General features: G+C 45.9%; 2 protein-coding genes across 4 annotated transcripts in view; both read right to left on the bottom strand.

Moving 5' to 3' along the window:
• The window catches only part of itga9 (integrin, alpha 9), a 60979-nt gene extending 59172 nt beyond the window's left edge, over positions 1–1807 (bottom strand). Inside the window, 2 exon segments of the mRNA XM_030379312.1 lie at positions 670–797; positions 1298–1807. Of these exon segments, the coding sequence (XP_030235172.1) occupies positions 670–797; positions 1298–1485 (316 nt within the window). The 5' untranslated portion in view covers positions 1486–1807.
• Positions 1808–2170: 363 nt separating this feature from the next.
• golga4 (golgin A4) overlaps positions 2171–25197 on the bottom strand; it is a 54510-nt gene continuing 31483 nt past the window's right edge. For all 3 annotated transcript variants that reach the window (XM_030379308.1, XM_030379310.1, XM_030379311.1), the window contains 15 exons: positions 16743–16826; positions 16269–16416; positions 15999–16177; positions 15516–15614; positions 15271–15426; positions 11254–15104; positions 11029–11150; positions 10490–10620; positions 9603–9692; positions 7333–7353; positions 7045–7113; positions 6082–6157; positions 4216–4313; positions 3403–3489; positions 2171–2882 (listed from right to left, as the gene is read on the bottom strand). In XM_030379308.1, coding sequence (XP_030235168.1) covers positions 2868–2882; positions 3403–3489; positions 4216–4313; positions 6082–6157; positions 7045–7113; positions 7333–7353; positions 9603–9692; positions 10490–10620; positions 11029–11150; positions 11254–15104; positions 15271–15426; positions 15516–15614; positions 15999–16177; positions 16269–16416; positions 16743–16826 — 5226 coding nt within the window. In that variant the 3' untranslated portion in view covers positions 2171–2867. The remainder of the gene's footprint in view (positions 2883–3402; positions 3490–4215; positions 4314–6081; positions 6158–7044; positions 7114–7332; positions 7354–9602; positions 9693–10489; positions 10621–11028; positions 11151–11253; positions 15105–15270; positions 15427–15515; positions 15615–15998; positions 16178–16268; positions 16417–16742; positions 16827–25197) is intronic.

Here is a 25197-nt window from a genome sequence, read left to right as displayed (position 1 = left end):
CCACTCTCACCATAACAGAACAGAAGTAGGTCGAGTGGAGGGTGGCGTCATAAATCGGTTGGCCCAAACAGTGCCTGGAAAATATTAGCTAATCGTATTTATCTAAATATCTATCTAAATATTTTTGTAAAAAGAGGTCTTCTGTTTTTTTAAGTTGTATGTTAAGACGGCATATATAGGCCAAGGGAGGAGGTGTGTGTGTGTATGCGTGCGTGTGTGTATGTGTGTGTGTGTGTGTGTGTGTGTGTGTGTGTGTGTGTGTGTGTGTGTGTGTGTGTGTGTGTGTGTGTGTGTGTGTGTGTGTGTCTGGTAGTGGGGGGGGGGGGGGTAGTGTGATAAAACAAAGCAGATGCGTGAGGAGTTGATGAAGAGCCAGGAAGAAGGAATCTTAAAATAAACCAACAGAGCCTCCCCAGGCGGTTCTTCGTGTGCCGGAGTAAATATAGTTTGATTTTTCTTCAACTTTGTGTGTCCTATGTGGGCAGCAGAGGATGAACTTCTGCAACTTTCTGTTAACTAGTCCAACACGTTCTTACAAACTCAGGTTCGAGCTTGCGTGGTGCTGAAGCTGCGCGTGGCAATCTACAGCATATCAACGGGGGCGTTTGACGAGGTCCCACAATACCGGCAGCCTGCCTGCCTTCGGTCGGCGTGTTATACTTTACTGACCTCTTCCCAGGTCAATCTCGGTGCAACGGTGTTCCGGGTTGCTATGAACACGACACTTGTACAGGGCTCCAGGCGTGTGCACGGAGCTACTGTATGAAGAGTTGGCCTTCGGCGCCCCGACCAGTACCCTGCAGAAACACATGTACCAAGGAGGCGGTGCATGACTGTCATTCACTCCACTGTACAGCTCTATTCATGGGGAGGTATACAGTAGGCTTGTGTTTTTTTCATCGAAATATTGTAACGCATGAGATATTATCTTAAGAGATGTGGCCTAGGCGTGGTTCATAACTGACAGCTGTTGACACCGACGCATATAAAAGGTGGATCAAACATTGTGTTGGCCAAATGAACAAGGTTTAAGTGTAAATTATGAAAAATATTAGGAACTGTTTAATTCAGTGTATCTAATAGGCCTTATGTTTTTGACAGTAGCCACAGGAGCATGCAACATATGGTTTCAGAGTGGCTGGATATCATTTGAGGAAGGAAACCGACAGATGGACACTTCTCATAAAGTTAATGCCTCTCATAATTAACATTCACAGAAACCCAAGTGATAAGGAGAGCGTGAGTAGAAGTAGGTCAATAACGTGACATTATGAAACAATAGGAGCATGGGACTCACCAGCGCGTATTGTTGTGATAATGCTGCAGCACAGAGTACCCGAAGAAACTCGACTCAGGTCCACGGAACACTATGGGATGTTCTAGATCAATGTTGTACGAATAAGTGAGGGAAATCCAAAGAAACGCGCAGAAAACATGTCGTACTCCCGTGGTGAGGGTCAGCGGTGGAGCCATCCTCCTGCACATTACTTATAGCAGCGATACGTACCCCAAAAAACAACCAAAAGTGAGGAATTGTCAGCGCACCGCAAGTTAAACAGTTGCAAAAGTTAACATCCGATTGTTTCAAGTCTACCAAAGTCAGGAAGATGGAACTGCATGGGTTTTTTCAAAGTTTCTGGTGGAGAAAAAAAAAAAGGGAATGGTCCGGTCCTGGAAGAAACGGTGCGTCAACTCCTCTCCATTCTAGTACGTCAATCTGCGAGAGCTGTTGCACACAAGATCCATGTCCCGGCGATGAATGCGGTCACGGTGTGAGGGGCGACTGGTTTGAAGCGTCGAGCATCACATTTCAACTGGGGGTTCGGGGCTGAGCTCCCCGCCGGGCCGAGGGAGCTCTGCTGCCCTCTATCGGTGGTCAGTGAGTTCAGAAATGTTGCGGTTTTTTTGATCAACCACATTACACTACCAATGCAACTCGAATTGTTGACTACAACTCTCAACTTTCAAACATGACCCTGAACAAAAGGTGATGTTGACACGTTCAGTTTCAACAGTGAGTGGCTTTTAGACTGCTGAATGATTTTTTTTATTGTAGTGGCATATCATATACTCAAGACAGGACAATCGTCCAATCCATTTATAAAAGGGTACTAATAAAGTGTGCAGCGTGTAGTGCAAAACACAAGACAGCACAAACACGTGACAAAACTGAACTATAAATAGGATTTAATTCGTTTTTTTTTCCTGGAAATGTATAGCAAGTCATATTGTGTACAGATTAACCATTATAGTACAATTTAAGAGACATTTTTGGGGGGTTTACTCGTCAGTTTTCCACAATATATAAAGTATAGAAAAGCAGTGGTAAACAAACAAGGTAATAGGTGCTAGTATGTCTTAATGTGGTGCGAGAGCACAGTTAAAGGGTCATTACAGTTTTACAGAGGAAGTGATGCAGACACACAAACACAAACAAATAAAATCAACTGACCATCAGCATCAATATATGATATGGATTATTGCACAAGCCATTCATTATAAACACATCTAAATAAAAAGAAAAACATAAATCCTTGTCTAAAAAAATGAATCAAACAAAATATCATAATGTGTAAATTAACAACCGCTATTTTCAGCAGAAATCTAGATTCATGGAAGATTCTCTTACATATTATTTAAATTCCTTTATAACTTAAACATAAAGCTACGCACACCATAGATGCCCCAGAATTGCACGCGTCACATGCACACACGCACAGACACACACACACACACACGCGCGCACACACATCCACACAAACAAAAACTTAAAATGTGAATGGGAGAAGGGCTTGATTAGGTCTCTGGCAGTCTTGCCTCTCAGCAGCAGTGTAATTCCATCCCTCAGGAGCACTTCATGTTAACACTCATCGAAGCCAAGGCTGCGGGGAAAGAAAACACCCACAGCAGATTACTTAATACAGTAGATTTTACGCTGGTATTTACCCTATTAAGAGAAAGGTCCATTTAAAAATTGGGCACAGACATTTAAACACGTTGATATCAGTGTCTAACCTTTCTGTTGTTTGTTTGTTACACTCTGCAACTCTGACCTCATTTGTGTTTCATCTCCTATTTGTTGTCCTCATTTTGGTTGCCAAGTGAGAAAGTGCTGAGCCTTACACATTAGTGTAAGTGTGTTTGTGTTCTGTTGCGTGATAACCTTCCAGTGAACTGCTTGTGCATCGACAGACGTCTATAACATTAAATGTGTATAAAGCTATATCAAGTAAATATAATTTCAATAACTAAGACAAAGTGGCAGATACGAGTTATCAGATTCCTAAGTATGAAGATACAATTCCTCATAATCTCTCTGTTACACCTATAAAGCACAATGGTACAGTCCACGTATGATGACACAGACATATGAACCAGTGAGGACGGAGAGGAGCTGCTTACAAGTGCTTTAGATTCCTCTTTCTCCAGAACGCTCTGTACTTGTTCTGGTGGGAACTTCAGCACGGAAGTGAGGACTTTGGCCATCGTCTGTCACAGGGGAAAGAAATCAGACAGCACTATTAATTTTTATCCGCATTCAAAAAAAACATATCGATAAATTCAACCAAATGGGACGCACGCGAGCGCTGTTCATTTATATTTCAACCGTTTGTCATCATGAAGGGTGTTCCTCCGTGAACTCCTACCCTGGACACTAGTGCGGCCAATCAAACCACGCATGTTAGACACTTAACAGAACAAGGCACAGAAAGGGCCTTATCGTCCGTGTAATCAGACCCAGCCCCATCTGCCAGGTCGCATGCGCTCCCCCCATAAAGACGAGGATAATGAGAGGCAGGACTGGAGTAGACCCCGGGCCAGAGTCCTAAACCGGCACGGCTACATCATGTGAGACGTATGCGCTCCCAGGGCAGCCTGGGAGACATCCTCTCACACGGGAGGCCTGCCACGGCGCCATAAAGAACCTCTGTTTAGTACCGGCCCCTGGAGCGTCCTGCTGGCTTCAGGACCCAGAGGTCTCCGTCTCAACAGCGCGGCTAATGAAGGAAGGCCGTGTTAATTGGACCAGGCCAGAATACACAATGACTTTTATACGGCTTCCTGAGCCGTGCAGTCGTCTCCCCCCCCCCCCCCCCCCGCCCCCCCGCCACCACCTTCCAGGTGTGGGAAGATGTATAGACTGACTTTAGGCTGACTCTGTAGCACTGGACTCCGTGTTGGTTTTGGTGACTTTAGCGCCAGTGGATCACCCACCTTGGTTTCCCGGCCCATCATGTACTCAAACAGAACCTTCCTCAGGTACTCAAACTCGGTGGGTTCCGACAGCGCGTCGGTACTGCTGTATCCCGGGTCTGAGGAGAGAGAAGGACACAGAAAAACGTTTGAGTCAATCATAAATCAAACAATGCAGGGAGTATACAATGCATGGCGTTCAAATACAAAGCAACACAAGCCATCTGTGGTAGAACAAACACAATACAAAATTCAATGTCTTTTTGTAGAATGTGGTTCCCATCATCGTATTAACACTTCGTACAGGAGGGTTAAAGCTAAACTCCGCCAGCCCCCTTCTGCCCGTCGCCTTGCTCAATGGCATCATGTTTGTGTTAGCAACTCTAAAGGCGGAAACACTTCCAGCCCAGTCATGGTGTTGCAATGAATCACAGACTTTAACCACGGGAAAGAATGGCCAAACTCAGCATGGGGATGCCAGTAAGAAACATTTTATACGCGATGCCTCCTGCGGGCCTTATGTCGTTATCCTGAAACAATAATCATTAAAACAACACAACGGGGAAATCGCAGTGCAATTTAGATGGTGGTCAGTACTAGCAGCAGCCAGGAGCCTGGGATCCTTCCACTGCCCTGTCCTCATTAAAGGCTTGATATAGATGGAGACGGAAGCTGGGGCTACTGGATTACCCAAAACTCGCCTGCCGGTGTGTCTGGAAGACACGTTAGGGAGGGGGGCTCTGAATGTGTGTAGGGGCGTGCGAGCATTGGATTGAGTGTTGAGCGTGGAGAGCGAGCCAGCGACAGGTAGAAGGCATAGCGGAGGGGAATCCAACAGAGGGCTTTGATGCACAGGCGTGAAGAAACAGGATGGGAGGGGGGGGGGGTGCCAATAAAAAAAACCCTGCCCTTTGACCTTCGGGCCGGGGGGACACCACGCTGAGCCAGCGACCCCCTCCCATCCACACCATACCCCCCCCTACTCTCCCCCCACTCTCCCACCTACTGGGAGTAGGAGCCGGACATGCAACCAGATATCAGAGGGGTCCGGTCTCCACCAGATAGCACAGTATGCTCGTCCGCACTGTGAAAGAAAGGGTGTTTGGAGAAAAGTATGCTAGACGTTGACATCCCACTGACTCGAGGACAGCGAGGGCCCACTGATAATGAGGAAAGGGAGGCCGACTACTGGTCTTTGGATAAGAGATTGTAAGGCGCCCGTGATACAACGGACAAAGATTTAGGGAAGGAAGGAAGGACGGGAAACACATGTCTGCTCGCGTGGTTTTTTTGTGGGAAACGCAAGACCGCAAGCTGCAAAAGCCATTAAATCGTGCGATGACCTCTCTTACCCGCCACCCAACCCCCCCCCCCCCCCCAACACACACTTCAACATTTGACAGCAGATTCTCTTTATTACACCAGAAGGAAAGCTCCACGGCGAAGGCTAGAAACTGGTCCACTCTAAGACACACGCACAGAAAGACACGCACACACATCCATACTTAATGCAGGGGTTTTGATCCATGGGCGAGTTGCATGCGTGCGGCAGCAGTCCCAGCAGATTGATGGTGCACAGCGAACCCGAGTGCACGGCAGCGGCCTTATATGGGCCATCCATATATTAAAAATGAAATAAGTTTACATCCAGCTGAGCCTACGGCACGGCTCCGATGACCAATTTGATCCTTCACTCGAAGTGGGAAAGCCCAAGATAAATGAGGGAGTCATAACTGAAAGCTTGAGAGCACATTAAGCACATTGGTCATTTTTTTTATTTTGGAGCCAGACTTGCGCTGTGCAGTACTCGTGAGGTGAGGTTAAGCCGGGCATGGCCGGGATGAGGAGGAACAGGGTGAGACATGGACTTTCGCTGTTTAACCGTACCTTTGCAGGGGTTTCCCAGATGAGTAACTACAGCCTTTTTGTGGAGACATCTCATCGTATCCTCAAGTGAGTGGATCTGTGAGGGGAGAAAATGCAGACGTACAGAATTGATGGAAAGCACAACAGTTTAAAAGCTTTTACCCTAAATCGTCCTCTCAACCTCAATCAAAGCGGATAGTTTGCCTTCGTGTTCAAGTTCGATTTGATCCAGAAAAACATAGAATGTATGTTGAAATCTGGAAGGACCAAAGGAAGCGTTTAGCTGATGTGTCTGCGATGGGAGACAGTATTACACTGCTGGTCTTCCACAGGGGACTTATTGTGAGAAAGGCGATGTGTGTGAAAAAACCCTGGGATAGGGCAGCTTAACTGTTTATACGGTTAAGGCAAATGTAAACAGATGTGCAGAACAATGTAGTTAGTGCGGCAGGGGAGCCATAGTTAACTCGTAGCTGGAGGACAGCACAGTAAATACAGTGAAAGGGATTCGGTCTGCACAGAGGGGGGAGGGAGGGAGGGAGGGAGGGAGGGAGGGAGGGAGGGAGGGCGTGAGCGAGAGAGTGAGAAATATAAACATGACTTGTTTGGACACATTTTCTTCACCTGAGGTCGTATTTTAAACTTTCTCTACCGACACTAAAGAAAAAATAGACGAGAGAAAAAGAGAAAAAAATAAAGAAAAAAAACAGACAGTGTGAATGAGTGAGCGAGCCAGAGAGATACGGCGCTCGACAGCGAGAGCACGAGTGAACTGTGGTAAGCAAGGAGAGACAGCGACAGGGGAAGAGAGATAAAACTGAGGAGTGACAGCGCGACGCAGACCGCGTGGAAGGGAGCAAGTGAGAGACAGACAGACAGACCACAGACCGAGAGAAGAAGGGAGAGGAGGAGGAGGAGGAGGAGAAGGAGGAGGAGGAGGAGAAGGAGGAGAGCCGGGGGGGGGGGGGGGTGATGGAGACTCACTCGGTCGACAAACTCCTGCTCCTTCAGCCGGGCCTCGCTCAACAGAGTGTTCCTCTCAGACAGCTGAGCCTGCGGCCGGGAGGGATGACCGGGACAGCACAAACAAACAGCGTTAGAGTGGAGCACTTGAAGGGGGATGATGCAGGACCGCTACGTCCATAAACGACAAACAACGGGCCCATTGATGCTGCTGGGTCACCAAACGGGCCGCTGATAAATAGGTGATGCAAACATGGAAGCGTCTAGTTACAAAGATGGAGAGGCTGATATCAAGGCCGAGTTGCTCACCTGCAGGTCTTCGATGCTCATCTGAAACAAGGAAAGGGAAGATGTTCATTTTTTGGGTCACTTAATGGAAATATTGACTCTGCTTTGCGTTTATGGGGTTTATACATTTAGCAGCTTTTGCGGTCTAATTCTGCAATGGCAAGTTTGAACACCCAGCATTAAATGACTTTAATTTACCCTAATTGGTACGACCACACGATCACATTTATCATTTTTACGGGAATAACACCACATAATTATGAGGTGGACCATAAAGGGCTACAAATTAGGGCAGGAATCTTAACGATCAATTCCAGAGTCATTACCCTAATCAGAAAAGAGTCCGGCCAACGGATGCTCTAGCACTAGCCAAACTAACGTCGAAGCACACCAACGCGGGAGTACAGACACCCAACCTTCACGCTGGATATCCAACCCCGTCTCCTGAGAATGTGGCCTGCTGTCTACAGAGGGAATATTTGCGAGACCCTGAGCGAGAGGAGGCCTCTCAGAGCAGTATCCCCCCATGAAGTGATTACGTCACCTGAATAACACGCGGTGAAAGTAGAGAGACTGCTAGGACTCCCTGTGAATCGGTGCCTTGGAATTTTAAGCGTCGCCTATATATTATAGACACGTTGAACAGATACGTATATTTATATCTGCGACGGGGTCTCCAGGCCAGCTGGGTAACAAGCGATCTGGCTCGGCACCCAGAGAGCAGACTGCGCATGGGAACCGTCCCGGTGAGTATAAATCCTGGAGGCCGGCTGGGTCGGCACCACCGCCGATAATTGGTAACAGGGATGGGGGCCAAGCGAAGGCCTGCAGCCGCCCGGGTTCCAGGAAGAGCATTCCAGACTGATTCGAGCGGCCCACGGAACGCCCGACGTGCGCTGGAGAGACGCCTGCACCGCGGGGGGGGGGGGGAAGAGAGAGAGAGAGAGAGAGAGAGAGAGAGAGAGAGAGAGAGAGAGAGAGAGACAGAGACACAGAGACACAGAGACACAGAGACACAGAGACACAGAGAGAGAGAGAGAGAGAGAGAGAGAGAGAGAGAGAGAGAGAGAGAGAGAGAGAGAGAGAGAGAGAGAGAGAGAGAGAGAGAGAGAGAGAGAGAGAGAGAGAGAGAGAGAGAGAGAGAGAGAGAGAGAGAGAGAGAGAGACTTTGCTGGAGGAGGATGCGGCAGACGAAACGTCAAACTCCATCCTCCAGAAGGAGTCTTTCAATTACGACGAGGGGGGAAGGTGTGTGTGTGTGTGGGGGGGGGGGGGGGGGGGCGGGCAGAGCGGGGGAGAGCGGATCTGAAGACTGCTGAACCCGTTAGAACTGAAACAGTCAATGTCCAAATAATGGGGCGTCTTGAGGGACGTCGGGGAATGCGAGACGGAACGAACGCTCCTGTGTGTAGGAAGGACTGTCCGACGCAGTAACGGATCCGTCAGACTCTGTATGGCTTACAAAGTAATGCTCTGAGTGGGCAGGGAGGTGACAGACGTGCTGCGATTCCATCTTCACCTGGACGCCCCGTTTACGACCTTAACAGAACCCGACAGTTAATAATAGTAACAGCCCCAACAGGCCTTCCTCTCCTTCCTCAGAATGTCAATGGATGATCGCATACACGCTTCAGTCGATCCCGAAAGGGACGATGGCTATGGGCAGTTGGTAGTAGGGGTGTGCCAAATAATCGTCATGACGATGCATCGTGATTCTAATTTTCACGATCTACTCTACAGCATCGATTGTTGACGCCAAGAATCGATTATTAATTTAAAAAAATGAATAATTAAAAAAAAATAATAATAATGTATATATAGTTTTATAAAGCCTATTCACTTTTTGTGGCATCAGTTTGTCCTCTTATGTTTATGAAATGATATTGTTGTTATAATGGCAGCTACTTCCAAAAGGGGAAATGTTTGAATGTTTTCATTTCATTGGTTTAAAGGACCATTGAGGCCATGTAAACGGCACTGATTATCCTTATTTTGTTATTTTAAGTTCTATAGATCCTTAGCACTTCTTGTCAGTGTATCCAGTAATAGTCGTTTCAATAAATACAGCTATGTATGAATTGAGTTGCTTTGAGTTATCAATTGAACACACTATCCAGATCATACACAGCCAGTCAGCCACTGGTAATGGCTTAATTCAAGTATCGCGATGCATCGTGATAGAATCGCATCGTGGCATGTGAATCGTGATACGAATCGAATCGTGACTTCTTTGGCAATACCCACCCCAGGTTGGTAGGTGAACCTGTAGGGTCAAAGGTCAAACGAGGTACCTCAGAATCAGCCCCGCCGACCCTTGTTTGCAGGTCCTCCAGTTCTTTTTGGACTTGCCACACTCTGTCCCCCATTTCGTCCTCTCGACTCTAAAGGGGGTAGGGGGGAGAGAAGGCAGCATAAACATGGCTGAGTCACTTCCTATGTGTCACGGAGCATCACTGCCCAAGTATTTTGATTATTGCCAAATTTGTTCTTTTAGACCTCCTAGCTTTCATTTGTTTAGAAGAGAGTTTTAAACAAAGACAGCTTAAGTTGCCAACTGTGTTCTTGAGGGATAAAATGTAGGCTTCAGAAGACCAGAATAGAAATGGGTCAAATTGTTAATCAACTATAATGCTACAGTCTTAATGAATTATTCATCCTGATTGGTCAATAACATTCCAAGGGTGTCATTAAAACATTTTGTTAACGTGATTTAACAGTTCCGAAAATAAAAAAATATCAAAAAAGATTTCCTTGACAACGCAAAAACAATATGCTCAAAGCGCCGTCGAAGAATAATTTAATTTCGGCAGATTAAAGTAAATAAAAAGGCAATAAAGTTACAGACTAAAGTAATTTATATTTAATCAGTGTCTCTGACTGTGGTATTTTAAGGTTATGCATGTAATGATTTTCAAAATCTTTAAAGAAATTCAAATGTTAAGGACTTACTAGTCAGTCAGTCAGTCAGTCAGTCAGTCAGTCAGTCAGTCATTGTGTGTTGAGTGGATGGATGTGTACATGAAGGTTCATATTGATAATAGGCCTATATTATCTTCCCAGGCCCAAATAGTCCACATTTTGTGATTGTCGTTGTGATTGCCTTTAAATGAAGTGTAAAATTCCCAAACTCAACATAATTATACATGTTGATATACATATATATAAATAGGTGCAGTACCTGCAACACCTGTTCATATTTCTGAACGGTTCTCTGGAGGTCATCGTCCTTCTGGGCGATGAGCTTATGAAGCTGGCCGACTTCTTCACGGTTGCTGGTGATTAACTCCGCCTCCACACACTGAGCCTTCCCTGTTGAAGGAAGCCGAGAGGAGCTGGTCTTAGCTTACGGAAACATTGCATTCATTACCCTAACCCACTAGAAAGGAAGAACGGACCGCTTTGAAATGACTATGGTTATTCGGATCGTGATTCCCTAATTTCTCATTCATCACGGTTTGTTTATATAGTTCTACACATCATCTAGGATGAAAGAAATTAGTTTCCAACAGACTGTTGAACAGCAACGTCAGCCAAAATGCAGCAGGGAATAGTGTGGTTGAAGATAAGCATTACGTTAATTATAATGTGCATACATACATTCTTGGTAATCACAGCATATCAGAGCAATCACTGCATACCAAACAATATTGTTTTTACAGTATAACATATCACAACGCTGCTATTTTTTGTGAATGAAGTACTACACTGCCCTCTTACCAATAGTCTCCTTCACTGTCAGTTCAATCTCCTTCTCCTTTAGAGCCATTTGTGTGTTGAAGTCCCTCATGAGCTGCTTGAGTGAATAGTTTTGCTTTATTTCCAGATCTTCCAACTCCAACCTGGGACAAATCGATCACGTTAATACAGCAGATATTCTCGTAAAACCAGATGAGGTGATTTCTGTCGTCGTTAATATGCACCTTCATTTCCACCCAAACTTACTTCAAATTCTTGTCACTCTCCTCCGCCAACTCCTTCTTGAGGTGCTCGAGATCCTGCTCATGCTCCCTCCTCAGCGACCGGAAGTCCTTCTGCAACCTGGTGAAGTCTTTGTGGATCTTCAGTTTCTCGTTCTTGACCTCAGTCAGCTTCTCCTTCAAGGACTCCAGAGACTCTCCGTCTTCATCTCTCTGGTCCGTCGTCTCCGGTCTCGGCGCCTGCACTGCGCTGCTCTGTTCCATCCTGACCACCTCCTCCTGCTGCACCAGCGTCTGCTTCTCCAAGGAAACCATGGCGACCTGCTGTTGTTTCAGCCAAGCTTCTCTCTCGAGGAGCTCTTCTTTCAGTCGACCTATTTCGGCAACAAGGTTTCGATTCTGCTCCTCTGCCTCGTGAAGTCTTTCTCCAAGTTCTTCCAGTTTAGAGGGTGTTTCATCCGCCTTGGCATCGGGAGCGGCCGTTTCATCCCTCTGAAGTAACGAGATCTTCCCCTCGTACACGCATTTCAACTCCTCTAAAGACTTTTCGTTCTCCAGCCTCTGCTCGCTCAGAGACTCTTCGAGGCGTTTCTCGTGATCTTCTTTAAGCTTTCCCAGTGCATCCTCAAGGTTTCTTCCCTGCTCTTCTAAGGTCTCCGTGTGCCGCTTGCTTCCCGCTTCCCTTTCATTGATTTCCTCTAAGCTCGACTTCAAAGACTGAACCATCTGCTCTTTTTCCTCAAGCTGTGATGTTAACTGTTTCTTAAGCTGACCAATTTTCTGCTCAGCCTTCTTTTTGAGGTCCGCCATTTTCTTCGCACTCTCCCCAGACAGCCTCTCCTCAGCGTCCTTCAGGCTCTGCTCCTTGCTCTTCTGCATTTCGCTTCTAATCTTCTCAAACTCTACCCGTTGAGCCTCAAGCTCAGATTTACAAGTGTGATTCTCCTTCTCCAGGATGTGCAGCTTGTCCTCCGTCTCTTGGAACAAATGGCTGTTGTGTGTGAACTGCTCCTGTATCTGCTGCAGCTGTTCTGTGAACTCTCTCTTCTCGCGTTCCCTGTCACTGAGCTGCTGCTTGAGGTCGGCCGAGAGTTGCACACACTCTTTCGTCTTTAAGGCCAACTGGTCTTGAAGCTCGCAGAGCCTGCCGTTGCAGCTCTCCAGCTCCGAGGCGAGTGCGCTGACCCGCTGCTCCTTCTCGCTCAGGGCCTGGTCCATCTCAGACTTGCTGATGGACTGATTGTCGATGTTCGCAGTCAAACGCTGCAACGCCTCGTTCTTCTCGGAGATCTCTCGCTCGAGGTCACGCAGGCGGTCCTGCAGAGACACGACGGTGTTGTGGTTCTGTGTGAACTTGGACTCTGCGTTGTTCTTGAACTCAGACAGGCTGTTCCTGAGCGTGTCCGCCTGCTCCACTGCAGACTTCTTCTCCTGCTCAAGCTTCTCAATGGTCTCCCTCATGTTCGCAACAATCTGCTGACTCTCCTCTTTGCAACGTTGGCTCTGTAGATGTATGGCTTCCTCCTTCTCCGTGACACTACCTGCTACCTGACTCTTTAAGGTATCAATGATGCTCTCCAAGTTGCTGATATGCAACACGTTTGCGCTCATGTTTTCTGATATCGTTTTGTTTTCTTCGCTGAGCTTTTCTATTCTAAGGACGTCTTGTGAAATGGACTGAGAATGACCCTCCGCTTCCTTCAGCAGACGGTCCCTCTCATTGGTTAAGGCTTCAATATTCTCTGCCTGAGTGCCGAGCTGAACGGTCAACTGCTCAATTGAACTGCATAGATTCATGTTCTCCTCCGTCTGCTTGCGGAGCTTCTCCTCTAAAGTGCTAATTGTATCCAATTTAGTGAGGATAACATTTTTGAGCTCCCCCACCCTTTTCTGGTTACACAGAACTTGGTCTTTCAGCTTGGTCACCCTGGACTCAACTCTTCCAAAGAGCTCAGTGGAACCACTTTCAACTTTTGATTGAACCTCCCTACAGTAGTGCTCCATTAGGTTGGTGATTACCAGTAACTGCTTCTGGAAATCACCTTCCTTTGCTTGGATTTGAAGAGCACTCTCCTCAAGTTTCCTCTCCAAGTCTTCACCCTGCTTGCTTTTGGAAGTTTTAAGAGATTTAAGCTTGCCTTCGCTTGAGTCCAATTTTTTGGATAAAGCCTTCAACTTATTCCTGCTCTCTTCCTCCGTGCTACTCAGCTGATCTTGGAGACCATTTCTCTCAATCAGAGCCTGGTTTAGGTTCCTTTCCATAGACTCAATTTGCCCCTTAAGCAAAGCCTCACTCTGGGACAAACCCTCAAGCTTACCTGCTGCTTCCTTCAGCTCCACTTGGAGTTTCTGCACAGTGGTCTCTCGAATTACCAGCTCTTCTTTAAACTTGTTTATCTCAAGCACTGCTTGGTCCTTCTCTACCCTGATAGTACTGAGTTGCTGAGATGCGTCTTCCATTTCCAGGGCCTTCTCCTGCACTATGTGCAAGTGTTTCTCAGAAATATCCTCTTCCTGTTGTCTTAACTTCTCTTGCCAGCGATGTTCCAAATCCTCAACTTCCTGCTTATGAGATTTATGCAGATTCTCCAGCTCTTCCTTGTGGTTGGTCTGCAACTCTGACATGGCACTGCTGAGACCATGGGAACTTTTCTGGGCCATCTCTAGGATTTTATCTCTGACTTGCTGCTCTTTCTGCTGGAGCTCTTCCTCTTTCTTGGAAAGTTCTTTCTTCATAGACTCCTCATTTTCCTGAAGTCTTTTCTTGAACTTCTCCTGCATCTCTTTGGCCTTCTGTTTGATCTTGTCCATCTTGGTTTCCTGTGTCTTAAGCTTAACTTCCATCTCTTTTACAGTGCTTGCAATCTTCTCCGCGTGCGTAGCCTTTTCATCATCCAGCCCTTTCCTCAACCGTTGTTCCTCTTCGTGCCTGGCGGCAGTTTCCTCGATGTACAACTTCTCCTTCTCCGAGAGTTCTTTCTTGGTTTGTTGCAACTGTTGCTCCATTTCCTCAAGCTCCTTCGACTTCCGCTGAAGGGTCTCCTCGTTTTTCCTCAAATCTGCTTGTGCAACCTCCAGCTTGCGCTCCAACTGTTTCAACTGCTTCTTGCACTGACCTAGATCCTTGGTAATCTTGCTTAAATTAGCATTCGAGTCCACCAGGCTCTCCTTCGCAGACTGCGCTTGTGATAGACTGTGTCTCAACTCTTCCAATTCACTCGACTTCGTATTCAGGTCTTGCAGAGCAGTCTCCGATTTTTCCTTCAGTGTTTTTTCTACAAGGATGCGTTCCTCAAGTTCTCTTTGTTTCTCTTCCACGGCGATTTTCAAGTTGTTCAGCTCCTCCTTTAGTGTTTTTTCCATCCCTCCAAGTGACTCTTCATGCTGCTGCATGATATCTGCCATAGCTGCATTGTGCTTTGCTTCCTCCTCTTTTAGTCTCTTCTCCATGGCTTGCTGAGCTGAACCAACAGAACCATCCAGTGCTGCAAGCCTCTCTTCCAGAAGCTGCTTAACCCCCAACGCCTCAGAGAGCTCAGAGGACAGAGCCTCAAGCTCTGTTTGTTTTGCATCCAATTTCTCCAAGGTCTTCTGGTTCATGTCTTCCACATGTGCATGGAACTGGAGTTCTTTATCTTTCAAGATGTCCTCTACATTGAGGCTGTGATCCTGCTTCAGCTTCTCCAGGGCCGTGTTTTGCTGCTGCGTTAAGGTGTCAGTGTGCTTCTCTAGCTGTTCCCGTTGCTTCGCCTTCAATGCAGACATCTGCTCCTTGTGTTTGGCTCGCAGATCTTTCATCTGCTTGGAGAAATCATTGGACTGACTCGATCCATTTTCGGAACTCTTTTCCAGCGTGCTCTCGAGCTCCAGTATTCTCTGCAATCGATTAATATTCGTATTACTGACAACGGATTGTAAATAATCATGTAGATGGTATATTGCTACTGGAGATAAAATACAAACACAATGTGATCTCAGACCCCACGTAAATCATTCTACATTCAACCATTGGGACTGAGACAGCCCTAGGAAAGAGCCTCACGGTTCTGGCAGCCTCCAGCTCAAACTGTGTCTCTTTGACTTTGTTCTCAGCCTCCGTCTTCTGGGCTGTCATCTGCAGTCCTGCGTCCTCCAATGCAAGAGAAGATTGCTGTTCCCTCTCCTTGGCAGCCTGGGAAAACTCCTCTTTGCATTGCTCCTAAAAGAAAGTCAGATTTTAGAGCCATGGATACTACAAATCATACAATCGAAATATATGTGTGCAAGGGAAAGATGATAAGTATTTACCACAGCTTGGTTAATTCGAGCAGTTAGTTCATGCTCTTTGGCAGCAAGCAGTTCATTGTGCTGTTTTTCCATATTGGCAACCGTGTCCTCAGATGATTTCTACCACATTCGAGTCAGAGAAATAAATCAACCGTTGAACATAAGACAGTACAGATCGTGTGCACTTCCACAAAAGAGATCATGCAGAATAACTTTCACATTCAGAAGAACATGGCTAATTCAATTTTCATGTTAATTTACAAAGTATCTGTCATGGGTTTACGAGCAAAACAGAATCCATGTACGGCTAGAGGGATATTTTGCCTGGTCGTTCACTCAAGTACATTTACACTTGTCATCTCAAAATAAAAATTACATTGTTTATATACACTTATATCTTTTGTGTAAATAAGGAAATTCACATTGTTAATTAGTTTTTTCATAACTCTCATAGCCTCATTCCATTCTTCAAAAATATAATGGAGGCAAAATCTGCAGTCTGACCTTCATGATGGAGACGACCTCTTGCTTGACCCTGGAGAGTTCCTGCTGCAAACTCTTCCTCTCCTCCTCGCCCTCCCGCTCCACCTCCTTCACCTGCTCCTCCAGCTGAACCTGCAGCTGCTTCCTGGCCTCCTCCGCCCTCTGAGCGATGCCCAATGCCCTCTCCAGCTCTTCGAACGCTACGCAACAAATTAAATCACAAAATATCTATAAACAACCCTACCGTCGAGATCATTCCCCATGCTTAGCAGAGGCCGGCTCCCATTGTACCTGACTTCTCATTCTTCTCCTTCTGCTCCTGCAGCTCCTCTTTCTGGGAGGTGATCTGCTGCATCCGGGTACGTAGCTGGGCGATCTCGTCCTCTTTCATCTCCAGCGTCTCATGCATCTGACGCTTGGTCTCAGCGATCACCATGCCCTTAAAAGACACAGTTTTTAGCTCATACTACAGAGGAACAGTATGGAAATGTATAGTTAAAAGGGTGTTGTCTCTACATCGAAGGCCCTAAATCAAGCCGTTGGTTTTCTACAGCAGTAGACAGTTTTAGGGGCTCCCCACATTCCTGGGAGTAACCTCAAGAGCCTGTCCCTGTGTGCGGGGGGTTAAAGTTGACCAGCCTCGACCAGGGAACTTCAAGGCCGGTGACCCCTGTACTCGGTGGCAGAACGAAAACACGGCCGTATATCATGAGCGGGAAAGTCCGTCAAGATGTGGCCGAGGTCGGAGGAGCTCCACTCGCTCACCTTATCCTGCTCCAGCTGCTCGATGAGATTCTTGGCGTCACGCAGCTGGGTGATCAGCTTTGTCTTCTCTGTAGTGTGCAGCTCCTAGGAAAACAAATCAAATCTTTTAATGTTATGGTTCTCCACCTCACTCCTTAGACTCTTTGAATCAACACGTCTGCTAAAAGGGTTAATTGTTGACGTGAAATGGCCGGCTTAAAATATAAAAGGGAAATTTGTTAAAAGTACAAACCAACGGATTATGATATACCAAGGGTTAGACAAGACATTGTCTTTACTTGTATTCTTGCGGATTACATCAAAATGAGAGACTTGGTACGCCAGCCAGCCAGCCCAACCCACAAGCCTATGATCGCAAGCGTCGACACAAAACCCCAAGCAGCACACGATGCAACCCAAATTACAGTCCAGGTTCGCACCCGCGGCCCGCAGCGGCTACGCCTCAGCCCCACTTCCACTTCACCCGCGGCCGTTGGAGGAAACGCAGGGCCGACTGCACCACCCAGCTGTTTGATCTACAACTCCAATGACGCGTGTACCGAATGGAAGCGATAATAGAGCAGCAGGGCGCAGGAGTGCAATCGGTTAGGATTCATCCGTTTTGTGTTAACCGCTTGATAAGCATTGCTAAACCAAACCCACCATCGCTGGGGTTAACTGCTCTAGGTGGGAGACGACACTCAATCAATTCCAAATTCTCTTCGGTAAGGAGGAGGCGGGGGTTGGACCTGTAGACAGGTCTGTTATGGGCTGCATTTAACCGAGACTTCAGCTCAGCGGAGACTGACACCAGGACACCTTGATGCTGCTACGCGGGGCTAAGTGCCTGTTAACCTCTGCTGCGCTTTCCCCTGACTGCTCGGAATCCTCGCTCGCATAGAAGGTATGCAGATGTGTACACATGAGGCGCCGGGTAAATAATGATCTAAAGGAAGTGAGCTTCCAGATGCTGTGAAACATCACCAAGGCACGCAGCTAAACCACCAGAATCGACCCAAATGTTTCTAGCAGTGTTTGTGGATAATGTTTGTGTGTCAAAGGAAATGGAGTTTCGAGTCATGTCACGTCGACGTGACCTTTTCTGCTGGAGCCGAGGCCAGAGTTTTCTCGCGGCAGTGAGAAACACAGCGTTTCACACAGCGCCGTGAATTCAGTGACATTTTCATCCGACCATGACCAAGAGGGCGGAAGAGGCGGAGCGAATTGTCCTTTTCCTGAAGACATTCCTCTGATGTGTGACTCCCCCTTCCCGGCACCGTTATAATCAATCCCCAGCAAACACAACACCGAAAGCATCAATCTCTAGCAACCTGAGGTCTCGGAATAAAATAAAACTAAGAGTGCGACACTCTTGCACGAGGGAATAATACAGTATGGATAAATTAATAAAAAATGGCCCTCAAGGTTATTCATCAAGAGACAAAGGAGGGGACCCTGTATGTAGGCCCAAATTTGATCGCGATTTTGATTTTAGCGTCAAACGATCACAGAACTAATATAATCGAGTTTTTTTAATTTATATGTATATTGATTATTATTATTTTTTAACAGCTGGATACATATCTATACATTATTTTAGATTTGAACATTTTCTTTTTGATCATTTTGTGGGGTTTTTTAAGGCGAAATTTCACAGTTCTCAGTTACAAAGTGTTTTTTGGGAGAGACATGCTGAATATATACATCATGTTTTCCAACTCAAAAAATAATCGTTTGAATAATCGTGATTTCAATATTGACGAAAATAATCGTGATTATGATTTTTTCCATAATCGAGCAGCCCTACCTGTATATCTATTTATAATAGGCTTGGGACATTCTATGAAGACCATTTCTAGTATAAATAAAGTCTACAAGTATAAACTAGAACTGCAAGCAGTTATGCAGGGGTCCAAGAAGTGTGCATTTCGCCGGCACAACGCGACAAGAAATGTGCGTTTCGCCGGCACAAAGTGAAGCATGTGTTCAAAACGCTACCCTGAACCTGTGGATACAAAGGATTTGACTGTGGTAGGAGTAGCGAGAAGTCAGTGTAGCGTTTTCGCGGCGAAATTTTGTAGAAGATATACAATTTCCTCGTTTATTGCGCCCCCTAATGGCGAAACTTTCCGAAATCTTTTTCGAACGTCACTAAGGGTAACACCGACATGTGTGTAAAATTTGGACTTGATCCGATGTCTAATTTTGGTATTTTTCTGGATTTTTGATTTTCAACGTAAAACGTAGCTAATAAACAAATATTCAAAATGCTACCGTTTCGTAATCTAAGGTCGGATCAAAAAGTGTTTGAGTTTTTCTTTTCGTGTGCGTCTGAAGATGTCGTGTGCAAAGTTTGGTGTTGATTGGTCGAGAAATGTGGGAGGAGTAGGGAAAAAACAGTTTTGCGGTTTTCGCGATTTTGCGAAAAAAAATTATTGACGCAAATGGGCGTGGCCTATGCCAAAAGATGCAGCAGACTCCAGTGAATATGTGCGTACAAGTTTTTGACTGTGGGAGGTTCGGTGTGGGAGTTATAGCCCCAAACGCGTATTCCTTGGTATAGCGCCACCTAGGGGCCGGCGTGTCTGGATTTTGTCGTCTGCGTAGTCCTCACGGACCTGGATCTAGTCATGCAATTGGCGTGTGTGCAACATTTACGGTTTGGGCTGTATTCCCACTTTTACGGGGGAATAATAATAGGAACTAGAACTGCAAGCAGTTATGCAGGGGTCCAAGAAGTGTGCATTTCGCCGGCACAACGCGACAAGAAATGTGCATTTCGCCGGCACAACGCGAAGCAAGTATTCAAAACGTTACCGTGAACAACATGTGGATATAAAGGTTTTGACTGTGGGAGCTTCGGTGTGGGAGTTATAGCCTAAAACGCGTTTTCAGAACATTCCATAGGCCAAATAGGAGATAGACAATGTCGTCGTTTTTTGGCGCCGCCCTGTTGGCGAAATTTTCCCAAGACAATTTTCCTTTGCCAAAAACTCCCGCCCACATTAATAATTCTTGGCCATATTTTCTATATAGATTCGGGTTTGCCCCTTGATGGTTTCCCTTGAGTTTGAAGAACATTCCTTTGGCCAATTAGAAGATATACAATTTCCTCGTTTATTGCGCCCCCTAATGGCGAAATTTTCCGACATTTTTATCGAACGTCATTAAGGTTAGCACCAACATGTTTGTAGAATTTGGACTCGATCCGATGTCTAATTTTGGATTTTTTTGGATTTTTAATTTTCCACGTCTAATTTAGCTCATAAACCAATATTCAAAACGCTACCGTTTCGTCGTCGAAGGTCCGATCAAAAAAGTGTCTATCATTTCTATGCGTGTGCGTCTGAAGATGCCGTGTGCAAAGTTTGGTGTCGATTGGTCAAGAAATGTGGGAGCAGTAGGGAAAAAACAGTTTTGCGGTTTTCGCGATTTTGCGAAAAAAAATTCCAGACGCAAATGGGCGTGGCCTATGCCAAAAGATGCAGCAGACTCCAGTGAATATGTGCGTACAAGTTTTTGGACTGTGGGAGGTTCGGTGTGGGAGTTATAGCCCCAAACGCGTATTCCTTGGTATAGCGCCACCTAGTGTTCGGCGTGTCTGGATTTTGTCGTCTGCGTAGTCCGAAGAGATCTGGATCTAGTCATGCAATTGGCGTGTCGGCACAATTTACGGTTTGGGCTGTGGGCACACTTTTAGGCAGGTAAGAATAATAACTAGAACTGCAAGCAGTTATGCAGGGGTCCAAGAAGTGTGCATTTCGCCGGCACAACGCGACAAGAAATGTGCATTTCGCCGGCAAAACGCGAAGCAAGTATTCAAAATGCTACCGTGAACAACATGTGGATATAAAGGTTTTGACTGTGGGAGCTTCGGTGTGGGAGTTATAGCCTAAAACGCGTTTTCAGAACATTCCATTGGCCAAATAGGAGATAGACAATGTCGTCGTTTTTTGGCGCCGCCCTGTGGCGAAATTTTCCAAAGACAATTTTCCTTTTTCAAATAACTCCCGCCCACATTAATATTTCTTGGCCATATTTTCTATATAGACTCGGGATTGCCCCTTGATGGTTTCCCTCGGGTTTGAAGAACATTCCTCAGGCCAATTAAAAGATATACAATTTCCTCGTTTATTGCGCCCCCTAATGGCGAAAAATTCCGGAATTTTTATCAAACGACATTAAGGTTAGCACCAACATGTGTGTAAAATTTGGACTTGTTCCGATGTCTAATTTTGGATTTCTTTGGATTTTTGATTTTCCACGTCTAATTTAGCTCATAAACCAATACTCAAAACGCTACCGTTTCGTCGTCGAAGGTCCGATCAAAAAAGTGTCTATCATTTCTATGCGTGTGCGTCTGAAGATGCCGTGTGCAAAGTTTGGTGTCGATTGGTCAAGAAATGTGGGAGGAGTAGGGAAAAAACAGTTTTGCGGTTTTCGCGATTTTGCGAAAAAAAATTCCAGACGCAAATGGGCGTGGCCTATGTCAAAAGATGCAGCAGACTCCAGTGAATATGTGCGTACAAGTTTTTGGACTGTGGGAGGTTCGGTGTGGGAGTTAAAGCCCCAAACGCGTATTCCTTGGTATAGCGCCACCTAGTGTTCGGCGTGTCTGGATTTTGTCGTCTGCGTAGTCCGAAGAGATCTGGATCTAGTCATGCAATTGGCGTGTCGGCACCATTTACGGTTTGGGCTGTGGGCACACTTTTAGGCAGGTAAGAATAATAATAATAAGAACTAGAACTGCAAGCAGTTATGCAGGGGTCCAAGAAGTGTGCATTTCGCCGGCACAACGCGACAAGAAATGTGCGTTTCGCCGGCACAACGCGAAGCATGTGTTCAAAAGACTACCCTGAACCTGTGGATACAAAGGATTTGGCTGTGGTAGGAGTAGTGAGAAGTCAGTGTAGCGTTTTCGCGGCAAAATTTCGTAGAAGATATACAATTTCCTCGTTTATTGCGCCCCCTAATGGCGAAATTTTCCGATTTTTTTATCGAACGACATTAAGGCTAGCCCCGACATGTGTGTAAAATGTGGACTCGATCCGATGTCTAATTTTGGATTTTTTTGGATTTTTGATTTTCCACGTCAAATTTAGCTAATAAACCAATATTCAAAACGCTACCGTTTCGTCGTCGAAGGTCCGATCAAAAAAGTGTCTATCATTTCTATGCGTGTGCGTCTGAAGATGCCGTGTGCAAAGTTTGGTGTCGATTGGTCAAGAAATGTGGGAGGAGTAGCGAAAAAACAGTTTTGCGGTTTTCGCGATTTTGCGAAAAAAAATTATAGACGCAAATGGGCGTGGCCTATGCCAAAAGTTGCAGCAGACTCCAGTGAATATGTGTGTACAAGTTTTTGGACTGTGGGAGGTTCGGTGTGGGAGTTATAGCCCCAAACGCGTATTCCTTGGTATAGCGCCACCTAGGGACCGGCGTGTCTGGATTTTGTTATCTGAGTAGCGGTGCCGATTCTGGATCTAGTCATGCAATTGGCGCGTGTGCACCATTTACGGTTTGGGCTGTAGTTCCACTTTCACGGGGAGGTAGTATAATAAAAATCCTTACAAAAACAATAGGGATCCAACCTGTTGGCTTGGACCCCTAACTAGAACTGCAAGCAGTTATGCAGGGGTCCAAGAAGTGTGCATTTCGCCGGCACAACGCTATAAGAAATGTGCATTTCGCCGGCACAACGCGAAGCAAGTATTCAAAACGCTACCGTGAACAACATGTGGATATAAGGGTTTTGTCTGTGGGAGCTTCGGTGTGGGAGTTATAGCCTGAAACGCGTTTTCAGAACATTCCATTGGCCAAATAGGAGATAGACAATGTCGTCGTTTTTTGGCGCCGCCCTGTGGCGAAATTTTCCAAAGACAATTTTCCTTTGCCAAATAACTCCCGCCCATATCAATAATTCTTGGCCATATTTTCTATATAGACTCGGGTTTGCCCCTTGATGGTTTCCCTTGAGTTTGAAGAACATTCCTTTGGCCAATTAGAAGATATACAATTTCCTCGTTTATTGCGCCCCCTAATGGCGAAATCTTCCGAAATTTTTATCGAAAGTCATTAAGGTTAGCACCAACATGTCTGTAAAATTTGGACTCGTTCCGATGTCTAATTTTGGATTTCTTTGGATTTTTGATTTTCCACGTCTAATTTAGCTCATAAACCAATATTCAAAACGTTACCGTTTCGTCGTCGAAGGTCCGATCAAAAAAGTGTCTATCAATTCTATGCGTGTGCGTCTGAAGATCTTGTGTGCAAAGTTTGGTGTCGATTGGTCAAGAAATGTGGGAGGAGTAGGGAAAAAACTGTTTGGCGGTTTTCGCGATTTTGCGAAAAAAAATTCTAGACGCAAATGGGCGTGGCCTAGGCCAAAAGATGCAGCAGACTCCAGTGCATCTGTGTGTACAAGTTTTTGGACTCTGGGAGGTTCGGTGTGGGAGTTATAGCTCCAAACGCGTATTCCTTGGTATAGCGCCACCTAGTGACCGGCGTGTCTGGATTTTGTTATCTGAGTAGCGGTGCCGGACCTGGATCCAGTCATGCTATTGGCATGTCCGCACCATTTACGGTTTGGGCTGTGGTCCCACAAGTACGGGGGGAAGTATAACTAGAACTGCAAGCAGTTATGCAGGGGTCCAAGAAGTGTGCATTTCGCCGGCACAACGCGACAAGAAATGTGCATTTCGCCGGCACAACGCGAAGCAAGTATTCAAAAGGCTACCGTGAACAACATGTGGATATAAAGGTTTTGACTGTGGGAGCTTCGGTGTGGGAGTTATAGCCTAAAACGCGTTTTTAGAACATTGGCCAAATAGGAGATAGACAATGTCGTCGTTTTTTGGCGCCGCCCTGTGGCGAAATTTTCCAAAGACAATTTTCCTTTGCCAAATAACTCCCGCCCACATTAATAATTCTTGGCCATATTTTCTATATAGACTCGGGTTTGCCCCTTGATGGTTTCCCTTGAGTTTGAAGAACATTCCTTTGGCCAATTAGAAGATATACAATTTCCTCGTTTATTGCGCCCCGTAAAGGCGAAATTTTCCGAAATTTTTATCGAACGTCAATAAGGGTAGCACCAACATGTGTGTAGAATTTGGACTCGATCCGATGTCTAATTTTGGATTTTTTTGGATTTTGGATTTTCCACGTCTAATTTAGCTCATAAACCAATATTCAAAACGCTACCGTTTCGTCGTCGAAGGTCCGATCAAAAAAGTGTCTATCAATTCTATGCGTGTGCGTCTGAAGATGCCGTGTGCAAAGTTTGGTGTCGATTGGTCAAGAAATGTGGGAGGAGTAGCGAAAAAACAGTTTTGCGGTTTTCGCGATTTTGCGAAAAAAAATTATAGACGCAAATGGGCGTGGCCTATGCCAAAAGATGCAGCAGACTCCAGTGAATATGTGCGTACAAGTTTTTGAATGTGGGAGATTCGGTGTGGGAGTTATAGCCCCAAACGCGTATTTATTGGAATAGCGCCACCTAGTGGCCGGCATGTCTGGATTTTGTCGTCTGCGTAGTGTTCACGGACCTGGATCTAGTCATGCAATTGGCGTGTGTGCACCATTTACGGTTTGGGCTGTAGTACCACTTCTAGGGGGGAAGTATAATAACTAGAACTGCAAGCAGTTATGCAGGGGTCCAAGAAGTGTGCATTTCGCCGGCACAACGCGACAAGAAATGTGCGTTTTGCCGGCACAACGTGAAGCATGTGTTCGAAACGCGGCACAACGCGATTTGACTGTGGTAGGAGTAGCGAGAAGTCAGTGTGGCGTTTTTGCGGCGAAATTTTGTAGAAGATACACAATTTCCTCGTTTATTGCGCCCCCTAATGGCGAAGTTTTCCGATTTTTTTATCGAACGACATTAAGGTTAACACCAACATGTGTGTAAAATTTGGACTCGATCCGATGTCTAATTTTGGATTTCTTTGGATTTTTGATATTTCACGTCTAATTTAGCTAATATACCAATATTCAAAACGCTACCGTTTCGTCGTCAAAGGTCGCATCAAAAAAGTGTTTAATGCATTCTTTGCGTGTGCGTCTGAAGATGTCGTGTGCAAAGTTTGGTGTCGATTGGTCAAGAAATGTGGGAGGAGTAGGGAAAAAACAGTTTTGCGGTTTTCGCGATTTTGCGAAAAAAAATTATAGACGCAAATGGGCGTGGCCTATGCCAAAAGATGCAGCAGACTCCAGTGAATATGTGCGTACAAGTTTTTGACTGTGGGAGGTTCGGTGTGGGAGTTATAGCCCCAAACGCGTCTTTCCTTGGTATAGCGCCACCTAGTGGCCGGCGTGTCTGGATTTTGTCGTCTGCCTAGAACTCAGGGACCTGGATCTAGTCATGCAATTGGCGTGTCGGCACCATTTACGGTTTGGGCTGTGGACCCACTTCTAGGGGGGAAAAATAATAATAATAGGAAAAAAAAACCTTACAAAAACAATAGGGATCCAACCTGTT

This window comes from Gadus morhua, chromosome 15, assembly GCF_902167405.1.
Source record: "Gadus morhua chromosome 15, gadMor3.0, whole genome shotgun sequence".
NCBI classification, from domain to species: Eukaryota; Metazoa; Chordata; class Actinopteri; order Gadiformes; family Gadidae; genus Gadus; species Gadus morhua.
This window is presented reverse-complemented; position numbering and strand designations above follow the sequence as displayed.